This window comes from Anneissia japonica, unplaced genomic scaffold (assembly GCF_011630105.1).
Source record: "Anneissia japonica isolate Jap-2015-1 unplaced genomic scaffold, ASM1163010v1 scaffold234_len1672027_cov178, whole genome shotgun sequence".
Taxonomy (NCBI): Eukaryota; Metazoa; Echinodermata; class Crinoidea; order Comatulida; family Comatulidae; genus Anneissia; species Anneissia japonica.
In genome coordinates, this window is record NW_022738761.1 from 521934 (window position 1) to 544242 (window position 22309).

At 32.9% G+C, this 22309-nt stretch overlaps 2 protein-coding genes across 5 annotated transcripts in view; both read right to left on the bottom strand.

Moving 5' to 3' along the window:
- The window catches only part of LOC117117738 (TBC1 domain family member 9-like), a 23816-nt gene extending 6074 nt beyond the window's left edge, over nt 1-17742 (bottom strand). For 3 of the 4 annotated variants that reach the window (XM_033262140.1, XM_033262138.1, XM_033262139.1), the window contains exons 1-11: nt 17533-17742; nt 14675-14838; nt 13329-13406; nt 12081-12185; nt 7326-7409; nt 6812-6945; nt 5677-5873; nt 4198-4263; nt 3603-3735; nt 2633-2743; nt 1907-1995 (exon numbers count right to left, since the gene is read on the bottom strand). In XM_033262140.1, the coding sequence (XP_033118031.1) occupies nt 1907-1995; nt 2633-2743; nt 3603-3735; nt 4198-4263; nt 5677-5873; nt 6812-6945; nt 7326-7409; nt 12081-12185; nt 13329-13406; nt 14675-14838; nt 17533-17576 (1205 nt within the window). In that variant the 5' untranslated portion in view covers nt 17577-17742. Of the gene's footprint in view, nt 1-1906; nt 1996-2632; nt 2744-3602; nt 3736-4197; nt 4264-5676; nt 5874-6811; nt 6946-7325; nt 7410-10272; nt 10526-12080; nt 12186-13328; nt 13407-14674; nt 14839-17532 lie in introns of those variants that run through there. The other variant, XM_033262142.1, reaches the window with a different exon arrangement.
- A 1121-nt stretch (nt 17743-18863) lies between these two features.
- Nucleotides 18864-21937, bottom strand: LOC117117747 (glutaredoxin-like). Its single transcript, XM_033262159.1, has 2 exons — nt 21699-21937; nt 18864-20838 (listed from the first exon to the last, which is right to left on the bottom strand). Exons 1-2 carry the CDS (start codon nt 21927-21929, stop codon nt 20725-20727), a joined length of 345 nt encoding a protein of 114 aa, XP_033118050.1. The 5' UTR covers nt 21930-21937; the 3' UTR covers nt 18864-20724.
- Between the last annotated feature and the right edge of the window lie 372 nt (nt 21938-22309).

Sequence of the window (22309 nt, forward strand, 5' to 3'; positions counted from 1 at the left end):
TAAGAGACAGTCTTTTAACTAGTCATTGGGTCCACATGCTTTTTTTTTAAGTGTTGCTACTGGTAAACAATGCAGGAGCAAGCAACCCATTTATACTCCAGGGTGGAGAGAAGCAACACAGATAAATTACTTTGCTGAAATTCACAGCAAGGGATTGAAACCAAACCGGTTCTACATGACTTTGTAACACACTACAAAATACTGTACATAAATGTATACACCTCTGCATTGGATGATCGTTCATTAATCAAATAATGAAGTATATCTACATAATTAAACCTCTGTGTTGGAGATTACGTTAATATTATATGTGTTTGGCTTATTCCATGCCAATTCAATTTCCTGGATAATTATGTAGATTTTATGTGAATATTTTTTTTAATACAGTTAGAAAAGAAGAAAATTTGAAGCTGAATTAATTCTACAGTATGCTTTGTAGATAGTACGCACAACCCTCCCATGTGTAAGAACTTAGAAATGTAGAATCAATTAATTTAAAGGTTTGTAGCACTAATAACCACAGCAAAATATAATGTCCAATGGTGCTCATAATGTTGGCCTAATTCAAAGTGCACAAACTAGGAGACCTAAGCCTTTTAACATGACATTATTATATTATTTATATTGTACAATATTAATTTAAGTTAACTTTTTACCCATGGGAAAGCTAATGAATGGTGAGAGCATTTCTCAAGGTCACCTCAAAGCCATATACTTAACACTTGATTATTGTGGGAAATGCTTAGGTCTCTAGGGCCTTTAAAATCGTACTTCAATCCTTATCTTCCTCAGATTGTTTAAGGAGAGGGCCAACACAACACTTTCAAGAAGGTAATTCCAAATACTTATTAACTCAATTACACAGATAATATAGTCTCTGGAACATTAAATTCTGCAAAAAGCAGCAAATGTGAAATATTTCATATCTCAAATGCTGACAATTTTCTAAAAAGGAAATCACAAATGCTACTTTCTGTTGTAACATTCACCAGTCCTATAATCAGCTTATCCCTTCCAATAAATTGTACACCAAACTGAACTTTATGGAGAGAAGGGAGGAAGGAAAAAAGATAAAAGAATAGAAAAGGACATCAGGAAGAAGAGAAAAATGAGTGGAGCAGAGTTGAATAACTTAGTAGTTAAGATTCTTGCCTTCTACTAATTCTAGGGTCCTGGGTTCAAATACTGGGACAGAAGAATTTTTTTCTCACGACTAAGAACAACACCACTCCCTGAGCCACATAAAGAGACTGCGCTGATAAAAGCATCAAATTATTTCATTTATTTTAGAGGGTCCCTTCTAGGATATGCTGAAAGGGTCTCACTCTATAAATATGGTTTTAAAAAAATCAGTAAATAAAGAGGAGACAGTGAAGGTTTAGAAAATAAAGAAAGAAAAAAGAATGAGATGAGAAGGAAAAGAGGAAGAGACAAGCAGAAAGGAATATGAGAAGAGAAAAGAAATAGATGAGGAAACAAGAAACACAAAATTAAGCACATCCCCTTTAAAAGATTCATAACATCGTTCTTAAACAGAGTGTACCTAATAATTATAAATTATAACCGTTGCAGCTTGTCATGATACAATGCCCATGAGATCACAACACTATTTAATTAATCTGGCTTAGGAATTCCCATCGGTGTGCATGATTTTCATCCTTGTTCTTAAGAAGAATGTCTGCATACATTATATATTGCCAATGGGAGCAAATAATCAAACAATGAAAATTGTGGAACTGCATCCAAACACGTAAAAAAAATCTCAAAAGTATATATGTTATATATTTTCTTATATAAACTTTATATGTTTTAACATCGAAATATATCTTTTATTGGAAATAAAATGTGGGTGAAATCCCTACAAAAGAGAAAAAAAAAACAAAACTCAAAGGTAACAATTTCTTACCTTGTATTCTCACTACACTTAGAAAGAAAATCTGAGATGAGCTGGACAAGAAAATCACGATCTTTCAGAGAAGCTAATAGAATCGTCATCTGAAAGAAACATAAGTTCATGGATTGAATCTGATTTCTTCTTATCCCATTACTTTTATAATTGAAAAAAATATTTGTACTTACAAGATGTACACAAATGGATGCTAAAAGGTCATTACACTATTTTAATGTTGCATCAAGGAAACCAATTTATGTTACTACTGTTTGTGCTGATGATATTAAAATACATATTATCTTAAATGTAATATAACGTATAGCACATTACATCATATTCTCTTTTACGTATATACCATCATGGATAAATAATCAATCGAAAACACAAATGTGTAACCTTTTTCACTCTCTGGAAAGCATTCTCAGTTGTAGAAAATCAATTCTATACTACTCTAAATTCATTACAAATCTTCTGCATTTCATCATGTACTCATTTATCCATCTGCATAAAGCAGGGGCCCCAAGTCTCCCTCAACTCACAGAGGGAGTCCTCCGGAAATCGGGGCGACCTCCCACTTTCACGTAAGCAAGCAAGATCTCCCGGAAAACACCTCCCACATTGATTGCAACACCATGCATGCTTTAGCAAATGGATCTAAGGTATCATGTGTTTAAACTTTCATTACTTCTCAGATTCTTCAATTTCTTTTCCTAAATAAATAATCAAGTGAGATGAAGTTACCTTCCCCTTAGTGGTTATATGAATTCCATTGTGGATTAGCGATGAATTCTCAACTTTCTCGACAACAGATATTTCTCTCATTGGTATAACAACTCTGGCAAGATCTTTTACCTTTGATATGAAAAGAAAGACAGTTTATGTAAGTGACTTTGTTTTAATTATATAAAGCAATACAATATGTAAGTAATGAAACCCAACACTACCTATAAGAAGAAAAGTTTCAGTCACCATGGTGCTAAGTTATGGAACAATTTTACAGAGGATGTAAGAACTGCACCAAATGTCAGAACCTTCAAAAAGCTTTTGTAAACTAAATGTTTATTAACAAGTGTTACTGATGCATGTTCATTGAACCATTATTTTTGTAAGTTTGTGTGTTTATTACTATTACCAGTATTCTTTTCCTTTTCTCATTTTAATATTGTTATAATGGCAACACTGCCTTGTTGAAAAACACCCTTGGGTGATAAAAGCTTCCGTGGGTAAATAAAGATTTTATTATTACAATAATGAACAGCAAAAACTTTTGTGCAAAAGTTTTCTTCAAAAGATGTTGGGTAACAATGTATTATATCATTATCATTATTACCGTTATTATTACAATCATAACCATCAACACCATCATCATTATCATCACCACCACCAATACCAAGACCACCATCATCACAATACATCCCCCTCACCACCACCACCATTCCACTACCACAACACTACCACTACCACACATCACCACCACCTATACCACTACCAAGACCACCATCATCCACAATACCATCCCCCTCACCACCACCACCACCATTCCACTACCACAACACTACCACCCATCACCACCACCAATACCACTACCAAGACCACTATCATCCACAATACTATCCCCCTCACCACCACCACCACCGCCACCATTCCACTACCACAACACTAACACTACCACTACCACCCATCACCAAACACAATCTTATGTTAAACTTACCCGACTTGAGAAGCACATGTAGTTTTTTGATATGTATAATTTCCCACCGACGTGGGTCTTATTGTAAGGTGTCCATAGCACACACTCCGTGTCACCATCCAACTTTTCTGAAACCGGCAGGCGAAATACTTGTCTGGAAGAAACAGAAAAATCATATCATTCATTATGAAACTGTTTAGTCAAAAATACCGGCAGGCAAAATACTTGTCTGGAAGAAACAGAAAAATCATATCATTCATTATGAAACTGTTTAGTCAAAAATACCGGCAGGCGAAATACTTGTCTGGAAAAAACAGAAAAATCATATCATTCATTATGAAACTGGTTAGTCAAAAATTTTCATTCTTTTTAATTGCAAAATTTAGGGTCATAAATGGTAATAAAGGGTTATATTTATCTAATTATGGAAAATGTGTAAGTGGTGAACCAGAATAATTATATTTTCTTTTAAGAAACCTGCAATTTCTGTGGTCTATATCATAGTTATTATTTTCATCTGTTCATTTAAAAATCAGAAATTTAATTATTTTTTTATTTATCTAACTATTTAATTATTCATTAAATATTTTTCAAAAATTAAGATAAGTTAACAAACCTATAGGCTTCACTCCTGGCTCTTGCATCTAGATCCCGCTTGAGGCTGGAAGCTGACTTTTTCTTTCTAAAAACCATAAAAAGACTAGCTGAAATTTAGCATTTTGAAAATACCTAAAAAAAAAACCCAAAAATAACAAACCTACTGTAATTCCAATAATGTAAAAACTAAATAATGTAATTAACAAAATGTATGAGATACATCCGGAATTCCTAAAAAAATAGATTTTAATGTTTATCGTTTCTTCTTCTCTTGTCTCGGACAGTTTATTAAGTTTCCATATCTGATTTTTTTCTTATGTCTAGGCTAGCTCAGCACAAGATTAATTGTAAGTTCCTCAGGCAATAGCATTCTACATTTGTTTTTCAATTTTATACCTAAGTGCTACTTGACATGTTACTTGATGCAACAGAAGTAAATACATTTTATTAAGAGTTGTTATACACTATAATAGTAATTGTTATGACAATTTTTTCGTGGGTTAAATACCATCAATATTATTAATGTAATAGTTATATACTCTTATTGTGTTTCAATACAATCTTTCTAACTGCGTTTCCCCCATTTATATTATGTAATATTTGCACATTCATTCCAATTATATAATATATACTGTATATATATATATATATAATATATATATACTGTATGTAGGCTAATGGAAGTACTGCAGACAGTAGTGCTCATCAATCCTTATAGAATCTATCATTGCAACCTTCGGTGGTTTTCTTAATTGCCAGCGAATACATATTTATTATCACTCTAGAGACTATGATGTGAATACGAGGACAATCTACCAACTTTAATGGAATACTAATGATATTGTTCACTTTCTATATATTCATTCTTGAAATTGTTATAATAAAGAACGAAACGTAGAATCAATTATGACATCAGTTTGTCATAATTCAAGGTCGCAATACTCATATTCTGTAAACATTGCTTCTGGAATCATTTTTAATGTGAAGGTAACATTTATTTCAGTTACAAACACAAGTGCAGGGAAATATAGGTAAGTGGATCTTTACCTAGTGGTACTTTCAGCTTCATTCATCAATTTATTCATTAGTCTTTCCAGTCATTCTTCCATTGATTTAATTATCCACATTTTTATCCAACCATCTATTTGTTTTACCCATTCATTTTTTTAATCAGTCTATAATTCATTAATTTATTCATTCTTTCATTCATTCTTCAACTCATCCATCCAAATATATAACTTATTTTTGAATTTATGTGGCCTTGACCTTGTCCTTTGACCTTTTCACACCTAAAAAATTGAATACCCTTTCTTAGATGAGTCTGTAGCATTCCACTAAACTCTATTAGGTTTCCCTGCTAACAGAGAGACAGACAGCAGTGAATTTATAATCAAATTGGCAGAGGTACAGTAGTTAATGATATTCCCTTCCCTCACCTTGCTTCCCAGCCCCCCCCCCCCCCCCAATTACCATCCTACAATGAACTGTATAAACTTACTGGACCCTATTTGGCAGACTGTGGTCTTCCTCAAACCCTTCCTCAGAGAGTAGTTGTGTCATCGCTAAGTTTGCTAGCTGCTCCATTAGCCTATGAGCTTCTTGTGGACTGATGAACATGGAGAAGATATAATTTGTGCTACGGGTTGAAACTTTGATGCTGTCCGAAAACAAAACCGAGTTGCTACGCTCTAAGCGCTGTGAATGTAAATGTAGTAAAGCATTATTATCAGTTAATGCAAGTTTATAGAAAGACAGTCTCAAACTCAAAACCTCATGATTCAAAGTCCAAGCACTAAGCCCTGCCAAGACTGTCAAATTTTGTTAGACAAAAACATGTGACATGCCTAAATATGGTCATGATGACATCATGACCATATATAGGCACATCATGACTATATATGGGCATACAACAACTTGTCAAAGAAATCTGGACAGAGCTTTTACTGCTGCATCATACATCATACAGTTTCTACAGTAAAATAAAGGCAAGGGCAAATGTATGTTACAGGTGAGGTACTCACAATGTACTGGTAGAAATTACAGTAAAGCTTTCCGGTGCTACGGTTTTTAAATCTTATCCCTGATTTATGTAGTGTGAAGCAGGACAAAGGTGGGGGGGGAGAGGTAACACTCCCCTGGGTTACTCCTAGAACTCATTGCTACAGCTGTTAACATACAAGTAATATAATATATAGTACCACTCTTATAAAAAATGACTAATAAAAGAATGCCTGACAATACACAGGTCTCCCTTTAATTAAATAACTCTCCAATTTAAGACCACCTCCCATTAAAGACCACTTTTCTATGGTCACAAATGTCTTTATAAATGATTCTAATTAGATTTTAGAAGAGGGGAATACTAAATTAAAATTCTGCCTGCTTGCATCAATTTCCACCAAGTGCTCCAGTCTTCAATTAATGAAGTTTGCACTTTAACGGAAGAAGAAGACCAAAGCTGCTTAAGACCATGGTAACCCTGGTCCCAAACGTGGTCTTTAATTGGATCAAGACCTGGACTTGTATTCCTTGCAGGATCGGTATATGTTCATAAGCACCCCCTTTGCCACCCCTGGTTTCCACCATTAAAGGTACAGGTAAGAAAATGTAAACGTATGTTTAAAAGTACCCACGGTCACATCTGTCCACCTGATCTGGAGTCGGCTCTCTGTACCCATGAGGAATGAGTAAAAACACATGTGATTTACGCTGAGGTAAAGCCAGCCTCGATGCGGCATCTTGCCTTTCCAATAACTACATGAGTAATCTGCAAATAAACAATAACAATAATAGCAATGATGTATTATATTACTAAAAAAATTGATATTGGTATGGTTGCAGTATCATACATGGTTCTGATAAGAGCCGTTCTATCATATAAAGTATACTTTAATTAGATTGCTGTAATCATTTTTAATAGAAAATGCACACTTATGGTATAGTACTAAAGCTAATGTATGTGTAGAAAGTTAAATAAGAAAAGGTTAAGGTAAATACAGGCCATGTACTGGTTTTGAAAGTTAAAAGTGACGTAAGTTATCTATCATTATGTCCACTGTTAAATTTCTAAGTAATTTCAAGTATGTCATTATATCAATTACATTCGTGATTTATAGAATAAAAAATTAAATGCTAACGATAACATACAATTAACTAATTTTTCATCTTCTGACACAGTGAACAACCGCCTCCATTTTTCACATGCTGATTTAAAGGATTTACTGTCCTCATCTGCAAGATAATAAAAAGGATGTATTAGCTCAATAGGGTTTCCTCACTAAATGGCTGAGTCACCATTAATACATGCTCAAGGTGCATGTTACTGTGAATCTCATTAACATTACATTATACTATAGATAGAATAAACATCATATTATTATTTGGATTAATTACAGAAATATCATTACTTTGGTATGTAATTACAGGCATTGGCTGGTTTTGGCCAGGGGGTGCGAAAAAAGGGATACTCTGCCATTTCAACTCCCACAACCCTCCCCTCCAGCCTACGTCCATGTGTTAATGAGTATAAACTCATTGATTGTTTTTTCACAACTTTATTCTAATCTTTTAATATTTGATTACACTGTAATAAAATATGTGATATTTGAAAATATCATTATTTATTCAAATAAACGCCCCAGGGCGTTTATTGTCGAGAAAGGTATTCTGAGGGGTGTTTATTCGAGGGAGGCATTTATTATTTTGAGTGTGAATTGGATAAGTATATACTAAAATAAAGGCCCCTTAATTTCACTGCAAATGTGGAACTACAATGCCTAATTACTGTCAAAATGAGTTAATGTACTGGTATTGATCCAAACCAGGTTAGAAAAAATGTAATTCTACTGGGGTGGAACATTAACAGAATGTGTTGAGAATGGTGTTGCTTCCATTAGTTTTGTTTATAGATACTGTATTTGGGAGGGATGGAGGGGGTTTATTCGAGAAAAAATAAAATTCCCGGGGCATTTATTCAAGAGAAAAATAAATGCCCCGGGGAGTTTATTAGAGAAATGTGTTTATTCCAATTGAGGCTCTGGAGGGGACGTTTATTTGAATAAATACAGTATATTAGAAACTAGGATGTCAACATAATTAATAACATTGCATAATGTCTAATAACATTAAATATATAGAACTTAGCTATGATAAATGCAACTACTAATAGTAATACAATATATCTATACACATCTAAGATACCTTACGAGATTACTTATTTCCAGGAATACAAAAAAAAAGATGTTTATTGTATATACAGTAATTAATTATGAAGCTATCTTCTTATAGCTACATAATTCAATCAAGTACTACATGGTTTAGGAGTACGGGATTTATTTTGGTATAAACACCACTTAGATAACCCATGAAAGTCTGAAGAAGACTTATTTCCTTTGGGGTCTTTCTGGCGGTGATTGGGCAGTACACCGGGAAACAATCCCCTACTTTTTTCTGAAGAGTGCACTACATTCTTTAACGTGCACATGGGGCATAATGCACACAGGACCAACGGCTTTTAACGTCTCATCTGAAAAACGGTGCGTTATCGTAACTTGCATTTTAGCCCTCACTGTAGATCAGTGGTTCTTAAACTATGGGTTGCTATCTAAAATTGGGTAGCCAAATAAATTAGATGGTCACCAGACTTTTTTTTATATCATGTTAAAATCTCCCCCCCCCCACCTGTAGCACCACCACTGTTATATAATATCCCATCATATTGACTGGTAACATTAACAACTGTGTATAATCAATCAATTAGTAAATAAATAGAAAAATGAATAATATTTTGAAAATAGTAAAAAACCAAGAAAATCACCATTTTTGTATAAATTGCCTTTAAAAAATAACATTTCCAATAATTTTCATGAAAAACTTGATTGTTTTAAATACTAGTGTTATTTGGTTGTGCAATTCACCCAAAAGCAGATTTTTTTTTAAATTACTATTCGGTTTGGCCACTTTTTGACTTTCTAATATGGAATCGCCCATTACTTAAAGAATAGAAGTATTTTATCATGGTATAACAACAGTCACTACATCAAGAAATTTAGAATCTTACAATGACTAGATGCTTTAAAAGGAGAGTAGGCTAAACAAATTACATATAAACAGTTACACTATGCAAAGTGTAATCTCCATAAGAATAACATTCTACCAAACTTAATATTAATTATTAACAAGGTATTTGTGTGCAGTGCTAACCCAAATATTTTCTTCTTCCCTTTCTTGATTAATTATTGATTAATTTGCTTTGCTAACATATCATCAAGGGTTCATTTATATGCAAAATTAGAAGCCTCACTTTGATTAGCATCAGTTATTTTTGTCTCCCTTTCACAGAGAATTGTGTGAATAAAAGATAAAAAATTAAATTGAATAAATACTGTAACATGGAAGTGTTTACATTCTGAGTAGAAGACATCTGTATGCGAATATCAGTTAAACATAATAAAATGAAAGAACAATAAGTAAATTATTGACAAAATTAATGGATGAACAAAAAAATGGTTGTTTATGATAATGGCTGACTAAGTGGCTACAGTACAAATGAATGTATTAAGAAAAACGAAAACTAAACCAGAAATATATAAATATCAGATAACATCAAATAATTAATTGCACATAGAGAACAATTTTATTGATAAATCAGATCTAAGTTTTCTCCTTAACTTGGATAGGTAGACAAGTATCATAAGCAGTGAGATATAATACCTACACCCATTATAATATTATAATTGTCATGAAGTTCGTAGGGTGGGAGGGGGTGTTATGGATGCAATAGTAGCCCATAATTAGGTACGTATTAAAAAAACTTGTATTTGTATATAAAAAAAACTTATAAAATAAAATATTTTTAGTTAAAAAAGTGATAGTCAATATTTAAATAATCCTATTGAATTGATCCAAAAATGCACTTAATTATAACAGGAACTTCATTATGGCTTTCGGTGGCTTATAGCAAAGCTATCTACAACCGACAGAAATAAAATTCGGCAAAATAAATACAGTACAGTCCAGATTAAACATAAACATCGGCCATAATGATAGATTTCACCCACACTTAATACAAAAACATAAATCAAAGTAAACTTACGTGGTGTCTCTTTCTTAAACAACGGCATTCTTATATCCACAACAATCAAGGAATCAATAAATAATAATCCAAAGTCTCACAAATTTGCACTAATTTCAGCAAAATTCCAGCAAATTTTTATTACTAAATACTAATATCATTTAAATGCAATAATCCCATTGTGTTATGGTATTACAATAGAGAATGAAGATACTATAAACCTATTGTAGTGATACTAGGTGCTCACTACATAACGTTTAGGTGCTAACAAAAACAACCTATGCAGCCAGCTGAAAATTATTGATCGAATGCAGGTAGAAATATGGCTATTCCATTTATAGAAAAGGGGTGTATTTTAGTTGGACTGATGAGTAAAAAAATAAAATTGCAAAGACTGATTGTTTTACAAAACTTGTGTATAATATAAATTCTATGAATTATAATAATAATGGATGACTAAGCATACTGCCTATAGTATAGATATTGCTTATATTATATATTTCTTTTATATTTAAGCTTGGATGTTTATAAATAAATTAAGATAAGCTCAGATAAGAGACAGGAGGAACATTAAAATTTGTGAAGTACATTGGATAACATTTTTTACGATTGCAGACAAAATTAGAAAGATTTAATTGCTGTGGAAAAATGTAATAATTTAGTATTTGCTGATATTGTTAATATATAAACCCTTCCTTCAGAACCTTGCCCGACATGTTCGATGGAGGGATCCGAACCAAGGGGCCGACTAAACCCTCGGTCAGGGTCCCGAATACAAAATCCCTGTAAAGTTCATGGAGAAAGTTTTTATGGCTTAGTATGGTCTAAATTGTGATTTTAGACCACAATATTAGGGATTGGCAATCAAAATAACGTTATTTGGATAGGCAAGTTATTATTTTTCATAATTTTGATCTGAAAACCTCTTTGTGGCGCCTGACGACAGGGGATCCAGGCCTGTCCGACGTGAGGGCAAATGCCCCTGGCCCCCACCCCACTGGTGCCACCACTAATTTGAATTGAGCTAATTGAATGGTCTATACAAAGAATATACAAATGATATTATTAATGTGTCTGTTAATAAGCTAGGAAAATATTTTATTTTAATTTTAAATCGAAAGGTAACAACAATCATAGAGTTATATAGTGATTAATGGAATGTGTCACACATACTTTAGTAGCTGAGATCAACCAATACTTTGGATTTTTTCTACTTAGAAGTTTATGATTGCCTTTTCATTAAAACTAATCTCAACCGTATTTTCTATTTTTTAATGTTATAATTTATATATATTATATATTTTATATATATATTTATTTTTAATATAGATCTATAATGTCCTACTTTCTGCACAATGAAATGACATTTTTGAAATAATTCAATTTTTAGTAACGCTACACTGACATTTAGTACAGGGCTGGTTATTAGCATGCTAACTGGATTTAGCATTATGCATACTTTGCTATTAAGCATCTCCATGCTACAATGATCTATGCATTACATCAGCATTCATCTTCATCACCATCATAATCAATACTTATTTTAAATACTGTCAATTAAAATATTGTTAAAGCAAAATTAATTATTTAGAAAGTATTACAAGATTTATGGTATATTCCTCATAAACCTAATCAAAGACTATTATATTAGATAAAATTAATTACTGTGTCAAGACAAACACAAAATTCTATTTTTAAATCACTGGATATGAAATGTCAAATGTTATATGTAGGCCTATTATTTGTAAGAGAATGAAACAGATGAAATGTCAAATGTTACGATATGTACTAATTGTAATAGAATGGACGTCAGTTGAAATATTTTTTACCTTCTCTATGGCTTTCGTCAACCTCAAGAGTTTCAAGGTTGGCGACTAGGCTTTCAATCTTGCATTTCACGTAATTAGTGACATCATCATCTGCATCAAACGCACCTGAAGAGGCAATGTGACAGATGATCGGGAAAATGCAAAACAACATCAAGGGAAACAATAGAATATAAGGAAAATGCAGGCAGCATATAAAAATTGTACATTTCTTTTTTATTATTGTGCCTAACTTCAGTGCAAACATATAAACTTTCTTTAAGATTACCATCTTTCTTTATCTGCTAAATTTGGTATGGAGAAACTTCTTCATGCTATTTGATTAATTCATAATGTGATTTCAATTTGTGAAAAATTTGTATAGGCCTTAAGTTAATTTTTAAAAAAATTATAGTAACAATTTTAATATTTATATTTGGTAAGACATTTTAATCTTTTTTTTTATTATATTGTCATGGTAGTTGTTTTTTTTTAAGTAATTTGTAATTATATTATCATGTTTGTAAATTAATGTCCCAATTCAGTTACTAATTCTATTTTGTTAAAAAAAGATACCAAGATATATTAGAAAATTTTAACACTCAAACTCAAACATGACACTTGTAAGTCAAAATTTATTAAAGATTTTGCCGTAGATGTATATTGCTTGTATCTAACACTACAATACAAATTAAGTTGAAATTTCCTCGGCAAGGACACAGCATGCTTTATATTATAATTATATATTCATTGGATATTAATTAAACATCATCAACAGCCTATGCCACCAGGCCAAGCCCAATACTTTTTGGTAAAACACACTTATCACTATTGGTTAATACAGTAAATACCCTGTAGCTATTGGTTAGACAAATCCATCATAATTTTATAATCAACAGCCTACACTTACTGCTTAACCTATGAAGTAGGCTTTTGGTGAGCCTAGACACTCATTAAGCATTCCTTGACTTTTGGTTTATGTACCGGTAAATGGTATAGTATCATATTAGAGCATTTTCCATTATGCAAGTTGAATAATAATCATTACCATAATTATAATCACGCTGTATTCATATTCACCATCACAATTGTCACCACTTAACACCCAGTGGCGTACCTAGAAGTCTTGAAATGAGGGGGCTGGTAAGGGGGCGTTAAGATGAAGTGACCATCATGGCCAAGCCTAGAAATTTGTACCACAAGACTTGAAAGTGTATACACATCTTTACAATGTCTATAAAATCATTGAGTAGAAATAATGGATTGCTATACCTAAAGTGACCATGATGTTTTGTTCCAACCACTCCCACTGTTCTTGAATGTCTCGCTTGTTCATTGCAGCAGCCACAGCTAAAGAAGTAAAACATTTATACAAAATTAAATTTTATTAAAAATATTTTCCAAGGAGTATGGATAATTTACAAAAATGTTTACAATATTATACTTAATAATTAATAAAATAATACTATGTTTATTATTGTCATTCTTGAGCTCAATGTTTCCTAAATTGAATATTAAAAACATATTAAATACTAGAGCCAATATTTTAAATATTTTTTTAAATTATTTTTTGTATTTCTCCCAAAGTTTAACTTTGGTATGTACTGTAATCCCTAGTATGTAATTCTCCCAGTCTGAAATTCCAACAGTATAAACTGTGTACTACCTCAGTTTTGTCAGGTAAATGGTGCAAAAATGCAGTAATCAATAAATATTTCATGGTGGTATTTCAAAATGTGTATTTGTCACAAATCTCAATCTATAAATGAAAAGTAATTTCTGCACACATTTCTTAAATGCAATATTAAAGTTATTGTAGCAAAAGTAGAATCAATACGTTTCATAGCATTCCTAAATATTCTACTTTCAATAACATTCCATATCATAACTAGGCCAACACTAAACTGTAAAAAGCATTAAGTGCATGAAATTATACAGTTTTTACTTATAAAATGCCTTTATCACTCCCGGCTACTCAGTTTTCTTGAGCACTGAATTATGGCAATTAGCAATTCCAAAATGCCTGATATAAAACCACTACACTACATTTTATAATGATTCATTAGTTTTTTTTTTCATGTAATAATTCTTTATTTGTCGTCATTCAAATTGATAATTGCAAAATTGGGCTGGGTCCTTAGATACATACGAATACAAATATTTTCCTTATCCTGTCTCACTCTCAATGTGAGGGATATTCAAGAAGAGCAATCCAGTAGCGTATCTAGAAGTCTTGAAGTGGGGGTGCGAAGGTGAAGTGGGAAGGGGGATCGATGATCATTTGAAGGGAAACAACTCCCAAAATAAGGTGATTGTAGGTAATTTTTAATTACTTGACCATGATTTGGGGGAGGGCGCAACTGGGGGCGCATGGTGATTTTTTGAGGGGGTTGCGCCCCTGCGCACCCACCTACATATGCCACTGGAGCAATCAGACTCCATTTAAAACCTGACATTGGCCAGTTTTGAACCAGAGTCTTCTCCACAGGAAGAAGGAACAATACAGTACCTCTCGGCCAACCGCTGCTTCATAACCCTGCTTACAGAGACAGACATGGATACAACCTTCTTGGCTGGCAGAGTTAATAAAAATTAACCATTATAATTACTGTACTTACTGTAGCTAACTTCTGAATTTGGTGTTTGATGAAGTATTCGGTACGGTGCTGGCTTTGTGTCAAGAACCGTGTCCAATGTACCAATAAACAAAGACGTAAATCCACCACCTCCATGACCCTTACGCCTTTGCATGACGAAGAATGGATTTGCTCGTTCTGTTATCCTAAAACAATGTAGATGAAACAATTATTAAATAAAAAGTATTATTATAATTAAAATCATTATAAATAACTCATGAGGTGGGTGTTTATTGTCATGCACGTCCCCTGGCCAAATCCTACGTCCATAATTCATCTGATGAAGTGGAGATTCCTGACAATGTATGGAAGCTAATTGATAGACTCTGTACAGTACTTTTATTCAATCCTATAAAAATCAATACAGGTAAAATATTAAAAGTAATACCGTAATATGATAATAATCAAATTTAAAACCTCTTACTCACACTGCATGCCTATTTTATGTTATTAAATATTGTTCTTCTTGGTTATCCGACATTATTGCACTTAAGGAAAATAATAATAATCAGTCTTCACACATCATGCCAATTGAGTCATAAAACTGCACCATTATTAGGTACATCTATGGAATACACACTTAGCTCCTTGAGGGAGCAAATTCTATACTATGCAGTTAATAATCAGCTCATTGGCATTCAAAATTTTTGTCATGAAATGGTACAGTACTTGGATTTTAATGTTTTCTGCAATATTATTAATACTGTAAAGAAGCTAAAATTATCTGTTCTCACTGTGAAGTATTCATTTTAAGTGATTTCTGAATAAAAACATAACCATTAATAGCAAAAATAGCAAAAAAGTGAGATTCTCTATTTCAAAGTGAGCAGTGGCAGTACCAGAAAAGGTAAAAACTAATAAAATAATTTTTCAGTGCTAAAATGTCTCAAATATTCTGCAGATGTCCAATGTTTCCACATTGTTATACTGTTTGTTATACTGTAGTCAAAGGCAGGCTTTATCTAGACCTCTCTGGTCTCTTTCGGAAATTGTCAGATCCCAGGCAGGACAACTTATTAACCTGTCAGGAAAATCAAGTGATGTAAGATCCAGATTATAAGACAGGAAGTTGGCGATTACATAACAGGAACAAAACAGAATGTGTTTACAATAGCATAATTTCCTATGCATGGTATCCAACTCTAGCCTAGGCCTTTTGAAAATCCATACAATCATGGAGGAAGAAAATATCTATTTTCTTCCTCCATGATACAATCAACTGATTATGAACAAGGAAATAATGTAAGAGGTATTCTTTCCAGGTAATTTTTTTTACACATATTGAAATTTCATAAAAATGAGGCCTATACTAATTGTTATCCCAAAAATATCCTGAATTGAAGCAACTTGTCAGACACTGTTTTTACAGCAGGTAAAAAAATGAAGCAGTTTTTGTTCTGCTCACTTTGTTTTAGCTTTCTTTTGATATTAAAAAAAATAGGCCTACGACTATTTTCTAAAATATTGCAATTCTTTTTGGTAGCTAAAAGTAGCAACATTACAATGGGGTCATTTTCATAATAGGCTACCTCAAAAAGTACTTTGACCTGATTAGATTAGATTTAAATATCATAAAATCTTGATCTAGAAAAGATGACAGCCCAGAAACGCCCTCTGGCCATTTTTTCAAAAAAAGTTGAAAGAAACTAATTTTTCTTTAACTTGACCTGTAACACTCAACAATATGGAATCATTGCATGACATTGAAATCAATATGAAATATGAAGAAAAATTATAAAATACATATGATTTGTCAACAAGATGTTGATCCTTCTCATACTCGTAGGTCTGCTAAAGTTCAATGCAACCTACCCTTTATTAATGTGCTCATATAGTATAGACCATACCGCAAACAATGAGCCATAATACTGACATTATTATTAGTCAAATCAAAGATTACTCATGGTTCAGGTGGGACAATTAAATGAATTGTCAATAGGATTTTTCATGTGACCTAAGTGCTGTAACGTTCAAAAATGAATTGAAGGTTGCAAAATAGCACACTGTGAAACTGTGGAAGTACTCCTATCTAGGCCAATATGGCTCGAGAGCACATAATGATCATAAAGGAACATTCTAGGCTATATCAAAATTTTGACTTCATAGTTTTTCAAAGTTTTATAATACAGTAGAACCCCTATTAAGGGGGCACCTTTGGGACCAAAAAATTGTCCCCTACAGTACCAGTATGTGAAAATACACAAAACAAGAAATCCCCATGGTTAAAATATTGTATTTATACTGTACGAAGTAACGTTAAAGATTATGAGGGAAAAATTATGGTTTGATGTTTATTGCTCAAAAGTTTTCAAATTTAAATTTGAAAGATTTTTTTCTTATTTTGATACTACTGTAGCTGTTTTGAAACAATAAAAAAAATGTCCCCTTAATAGGGGTTATAATGTATTTATTTGACCATTTTGCACACTCAGAAAGTGTCCCCATCCCCTTAATAGAGTGTCCCCTTAATAGGGGTTGGCTGTAGTGTAAAAGATGTATTGCCCCTCATTTTACAGAAAAGTGTCCCCTTAATAGGGGTGTCCCCTGAATAGGTAAAAAGTATTTTCAACAGACACAGCACAGACTAGAAAAGTTATGATTCATTCCTCAAATACAAAACAGGTAATCACTAGAATAAAATTGCATAGCGCCAATTAATTTAACCTAGGCCTGTCCTGTGCAATTAATTTGGTCCAGGTCAATTACTGCATGGGATGTATCGATCTGTTTTTGCAGCGCCAACCTATTTTAAGTAGCGTAGCATGCGCGCCTGGGAAGGCTAGCTCCATGCTTGATAGGCCCTGGCCTGGGCGTAGCAAAACGTTAAAAAGGCATATTACCATAGAGCATTCGCAATAAGGACCTCTTCAAGTCTGACCCACATTCTCTTTTATTTATCTTCGGCAAACAATAAAACTGCTACAAGTATGCTTCTAAGTCCGCCATAAGCCAAAATTCAGGAAATTATTAACGCCATGATAAATAAGTAAACATCAACATCAGCTGTACTTTCGTGGTGACAATCAAGGGCACGTACTAGTATGCTGGCACTAGCCACGACAACATAGAGTGCGCCCTCTTGGAAGATTCTTATCTGTCACAACTATGAACAGATTATCATTGTCACCCGCACCCATAGAGCTATTATTCTTATTATATCTCCATGCCCGCACCAGATAAAATGATACAGGATATTATTGTACTGTATATTATATAGCAATAAGCTTGTTGTATGCACCGCGTTAATTGAAAAATAATCTGCCTCTGATCTTATTATTTGAGCACTGTTTGAGTTAAAATATATGTACAGTACGTAACTTTTCATTTACTTTCCTTTGAATAGGTCTTCATTTTTTGTCATTTCTTGTTACATCAATAAAGTACCTATAGGCTAATTTCTGCATCATCATTTTCTTCTTTCTTCATGTTGTATATATTATAAAACATTTCAATGAAGGAAAATAAATGTTAATTTGAATTGAATCATCATTACTGGGGTTTTTTGTCCTTATCATAATTACAATTGTAGTTAAAACCATTCTATATACACAAAAAAAAAATAAATAAATTGATGTTCCGGTAATTTGTTTCATTTCATTGACTAACTTACTGATACTAACAATTTGTGAGATATGCCAATAAGGGTAAAATATTACAATAACTTGCTTGGTTTTGTTTTGTGCTATGCTATTATACCCATTTTTTTAAATTTTTTTTAGTGTAAGTTGTTTTTGAACTTTCTTTTTGCTTTTCTTTGATATTCCAAAATCAAATTTTCAGTACAGTATCTTATGAACATTTTTAGGACTTCTTTCAGATGAAGTATAGACAAAATTGTTTTAAATAAATAAAGTGAGTTTGGTTAAATTAGTAACTACATTTTTAATATGGTGGATTTAGGGTAATAGTACTGTATATCAGCACTCTCATGCGAAGACTAGCAACATTATTTTTTGTATCTGTTAACTAGCTACTGTGTTCCTGTTAGTGGCACTCGGGATAGATAAAAAATAACATATTTGGAATGTAGCAGAACGATGAATCTAACCAAGAATGGCAAAAATAATTCAGCCTCAACCACCAAGACTCAAACACGGCAATGTCATATCCACAGACCATGAATGTTATTTGTTGAGAATTAAACACATCTATAAAAAATGAGCTAGGCAAATTTGCTTACCAAATCATCTGGTTTTATTTATTGCATCAAACTACACCTTATATTTACAGTCAATCTTTTTGTGCAAAAAAAACCCCCACAGATCCTCATAATGGGAGTTGCTTCAGAATACCAAGACAAGTTAATATTGCATAAAACCTTATAAAACAGAAATTACAGTACTGTAATTTACATCATTTTGCTGCAAAGAAAAATTGTAAGCAGTTTTATACAAAAGCTATCATTAATTAAATGACAGATGAGCCTATTTGACACAAGATAGAATAATGATATAACCTGTGATAAAAATTAACATGGTATTTGGTGCTGGGATCAGACTAAACATGGAAGTATAGATAATAAAGCATTTTGTCGAAAATAAAGATAAATACGCCATTCAAAAAAACAAACTATATAAAAGTATATAAGAAAAGCACTACGAATGAATGAAATTATTACAGTATTATTACCACCATCAGAAAATAAATATGAAAAAAATGAAATTTTAATGACAATACAATGTTCCAACGGTCAATCAGCCAAAGCTGGCAAAAGCAATTGAATGTCTGAGGAACACAAAAACACAAAAGGTATGCACAATGGACTGTTTATAATGATAATCCATCTGTCTTGCCATTGACAATCAGCAGACAACACCACATTGTTAAGCCCTCAAAGACAGCGAAGATTGATTTGTCGTGTTGTACGACCATCGCATGACAGTGGGTGCCAGGCTTAAGAGAAGTACTGTATACAATATGGCAGGCTTGGAAAAAAATATTTGTTGTGCCTCTGACGACCATGAAAATTATCTTGATCAAACCAAATGTTAATATTTTTACACTATTATAGCAAAACAAACAAAACATTTGTCTGTGGTAAAATCTGTAATAAAGCTCTGTCCACACTATGAAAATTCCATGTGACAAATTGTGTATGATGTGCCCATATATGGGCATGATGATGTCATATTCCATCCAAATATGGGCATATCACATTTATTTGTCACATAACATTTGACAGTGTGGAGAGCTTACCATATTTTACTATGAAAATAACAAGCCAATTTATGGGTAAATAATTATAAGAATCTTATGATTTATGTATGGTCTTGGTAATTCAGAAAGAAAATATATTCTCAACCAAATTGTCAACGGAGAGCAAATAACTAAAGATATAAAAAGTAATTAAAATGTTAAAGGATATATATTTGAGTGTAGTTCACAATTCTTTCAGGTCATTGAATCAATGGTTATTTAAGGCACATATAATTTGCACACATAATTTGTTTTAGGAGTGGCCTTATATCCATGTGGATATTTTTTAATAAAAAAAGGCATGGCAACTTTTAAAATAAAAAATGCTTTTTTACAGAATTTTATCAAGTTTCTAACAATAATACTACAAGTACACAAGCAACCAGATTCATTACTTAAACATATTATTCAATTCATCAATACAAATATATATTCATTCATTTCTGTAGCTTACACTTTGAAAATGAATCATTGGTAGGTATAGTAATTATTATATACCAACTACAAAAAGTCAGGCATTCGATTGGTTAAAAGCCGAGCAATAGTTCCAGCCATGCCCTGTAATACCTACAATCTGCGTAGTGGTATATAAAACAAACATTTACTGGGTTTTAATTGGGTCATAGTTCAAAATATAGCCCTTGGTGATCTAGAGGCTATGCCTGTCAACCCAGTAAATATTTGTATACTATACCACCACTATTAAGTATAGTAATTACCTAGATATAAACGTTTTGCTACTAGACTTTACATGACTGTCTTTAGTTTGATATGGATTACTGTATTTCACTTATAGTGAACACTATACAACATGTTGTTTTCAGGCACTTGTGTATCTATTTAAGAGCATTGCACTCTCGCAGCATGTTCTCAAGTTCTCCAGACTCTTTCAAATCTCTGGTCTCTGAGCCACCTCCAATACACTTGCCCTTGATAAAAACTCTTGGCACCTTGAAAGTAAAGAGAAAATAACTAATACAAATAATAATAATACTGTGTGTGCTTATTTATATGTTATTTGTATAGTGCTAAGCCAACCCTCAATGAATTTCACATTATCACCCAGGTCATTGAAATGTGCTATCGAGCACACACTCAGCTGCATGACAAGTTTTCCATAACATTGAATTGCATCAATTGGTCTTCAAACCAGCTACGAGGTACCCAGATAGGATCTTGTGTGGAGAGAGTGTCAAGGATACTAACAAGAGTTAAGGTCACATTCGAGCCTCTGACCACATTGCTCCACAGCCATGTTTTGTGGAAGCATGTGACATATCGTTATGGCATTGGGCTTTGAACCAAGATGTCATGGGTTCGTGACGGTCACATTGTGTCCTTCGGCAAAACACTATCGACATTTGCCTCTCTTTACCTGATGGAAGCCAATGTGATTGATTTTAAAATTAAATTGAGTGTTGATTACAAGCATAGGCCATAAAGAATACTTCTCATAGAGTGTAGAAGGTTGCGCATTATTGATTCTGCATCTAATGTCCAAGGAAAAATAGGGCTTCTTATAAAGGTAAAGGCACTATATAAATAAAAGATACAAAAATGAAGGGAAAAAAAAACTGATACATATTAATGACTCCCATTAAGAAGTATTGAAAGAGCTCATTGAACCAGCAGCTGAGAAGTGGTTTCTACTAACTTGAGATGAATTCGAGTCAACTCTGCCAACTTGGCTCCAGTTGACTTGGGGCCGAGTTGTCATGGGGCCAAGTTGACTTGGGGGCCTGCTTCCGTTCCCCTGAGATCCTGCAATGAGCAGTATAACCAGATACTAAGAGTTATGCGAGTATTTTACCGTTTTAGCGCCAGTTATGCTTTTGAGGTAGTCCTGTATGGCGTCACCATCGCCTCGTTTGTCCAGTTCAACAACCTCGTATTTGGCCCCAACATCATCTAAGGCAGTCTTTGCCATTTTACAGTATGGACACCATGATTTCGAGAACACTACCACACACTTATCGTGGATTGCTGTGTCTACAAAATGTTTGGCACTCATGTTTATTTGTCGAGAATCAGAAATTCCCATTCAAAACTCTAAATAATGAAAAAAAAAAACAGTTGTTTATTGCTCTTGTTAATAATAAGAGTCTTGTTTTTGTAGTACAGTATTCTTAAGAAGTGATGACCTAAAAGTACTAAAGGTCATACACAATTGCTGTAATCTAGGTCAGAAGATGAAAAAGAAAAACAGACTCGAATACATCCTAGTTGGGATCCTAGTGTTTCTTCCATTTAATGACCAGAATTATTCCATTTTAAGTCCAGGAAGGAGGTATTTATAGAGTAGTAATTATCACCAAACAAAGTAAATTGAAGTTTGAGTTTTAAAACGATTAGTTTAAAAAAAAACATAGGTTTGATGGGCCTCAAATTCACAAATTGGAGTTTCTTGGAGGATAATTAATT

What these genes read in the sequence shown, in the direction of transcription:
- LOC117117747 (XM_033262159.1), bottom strand. Translation starts at nt 21,929, where the DNA reads ATGGGAATTTCTGATTCTCGACAAATAAACATGAGTGCCAAACATTTT. An exon ending in GCATAACTGGCGCTAAAACG is followed by an intron (nt 20,839 to 21,698) that starts GTAAAATACTCG and finishes TTTACTTTCAAG; the next exon opens with GTGCCAAGAGTTTTTATCAA.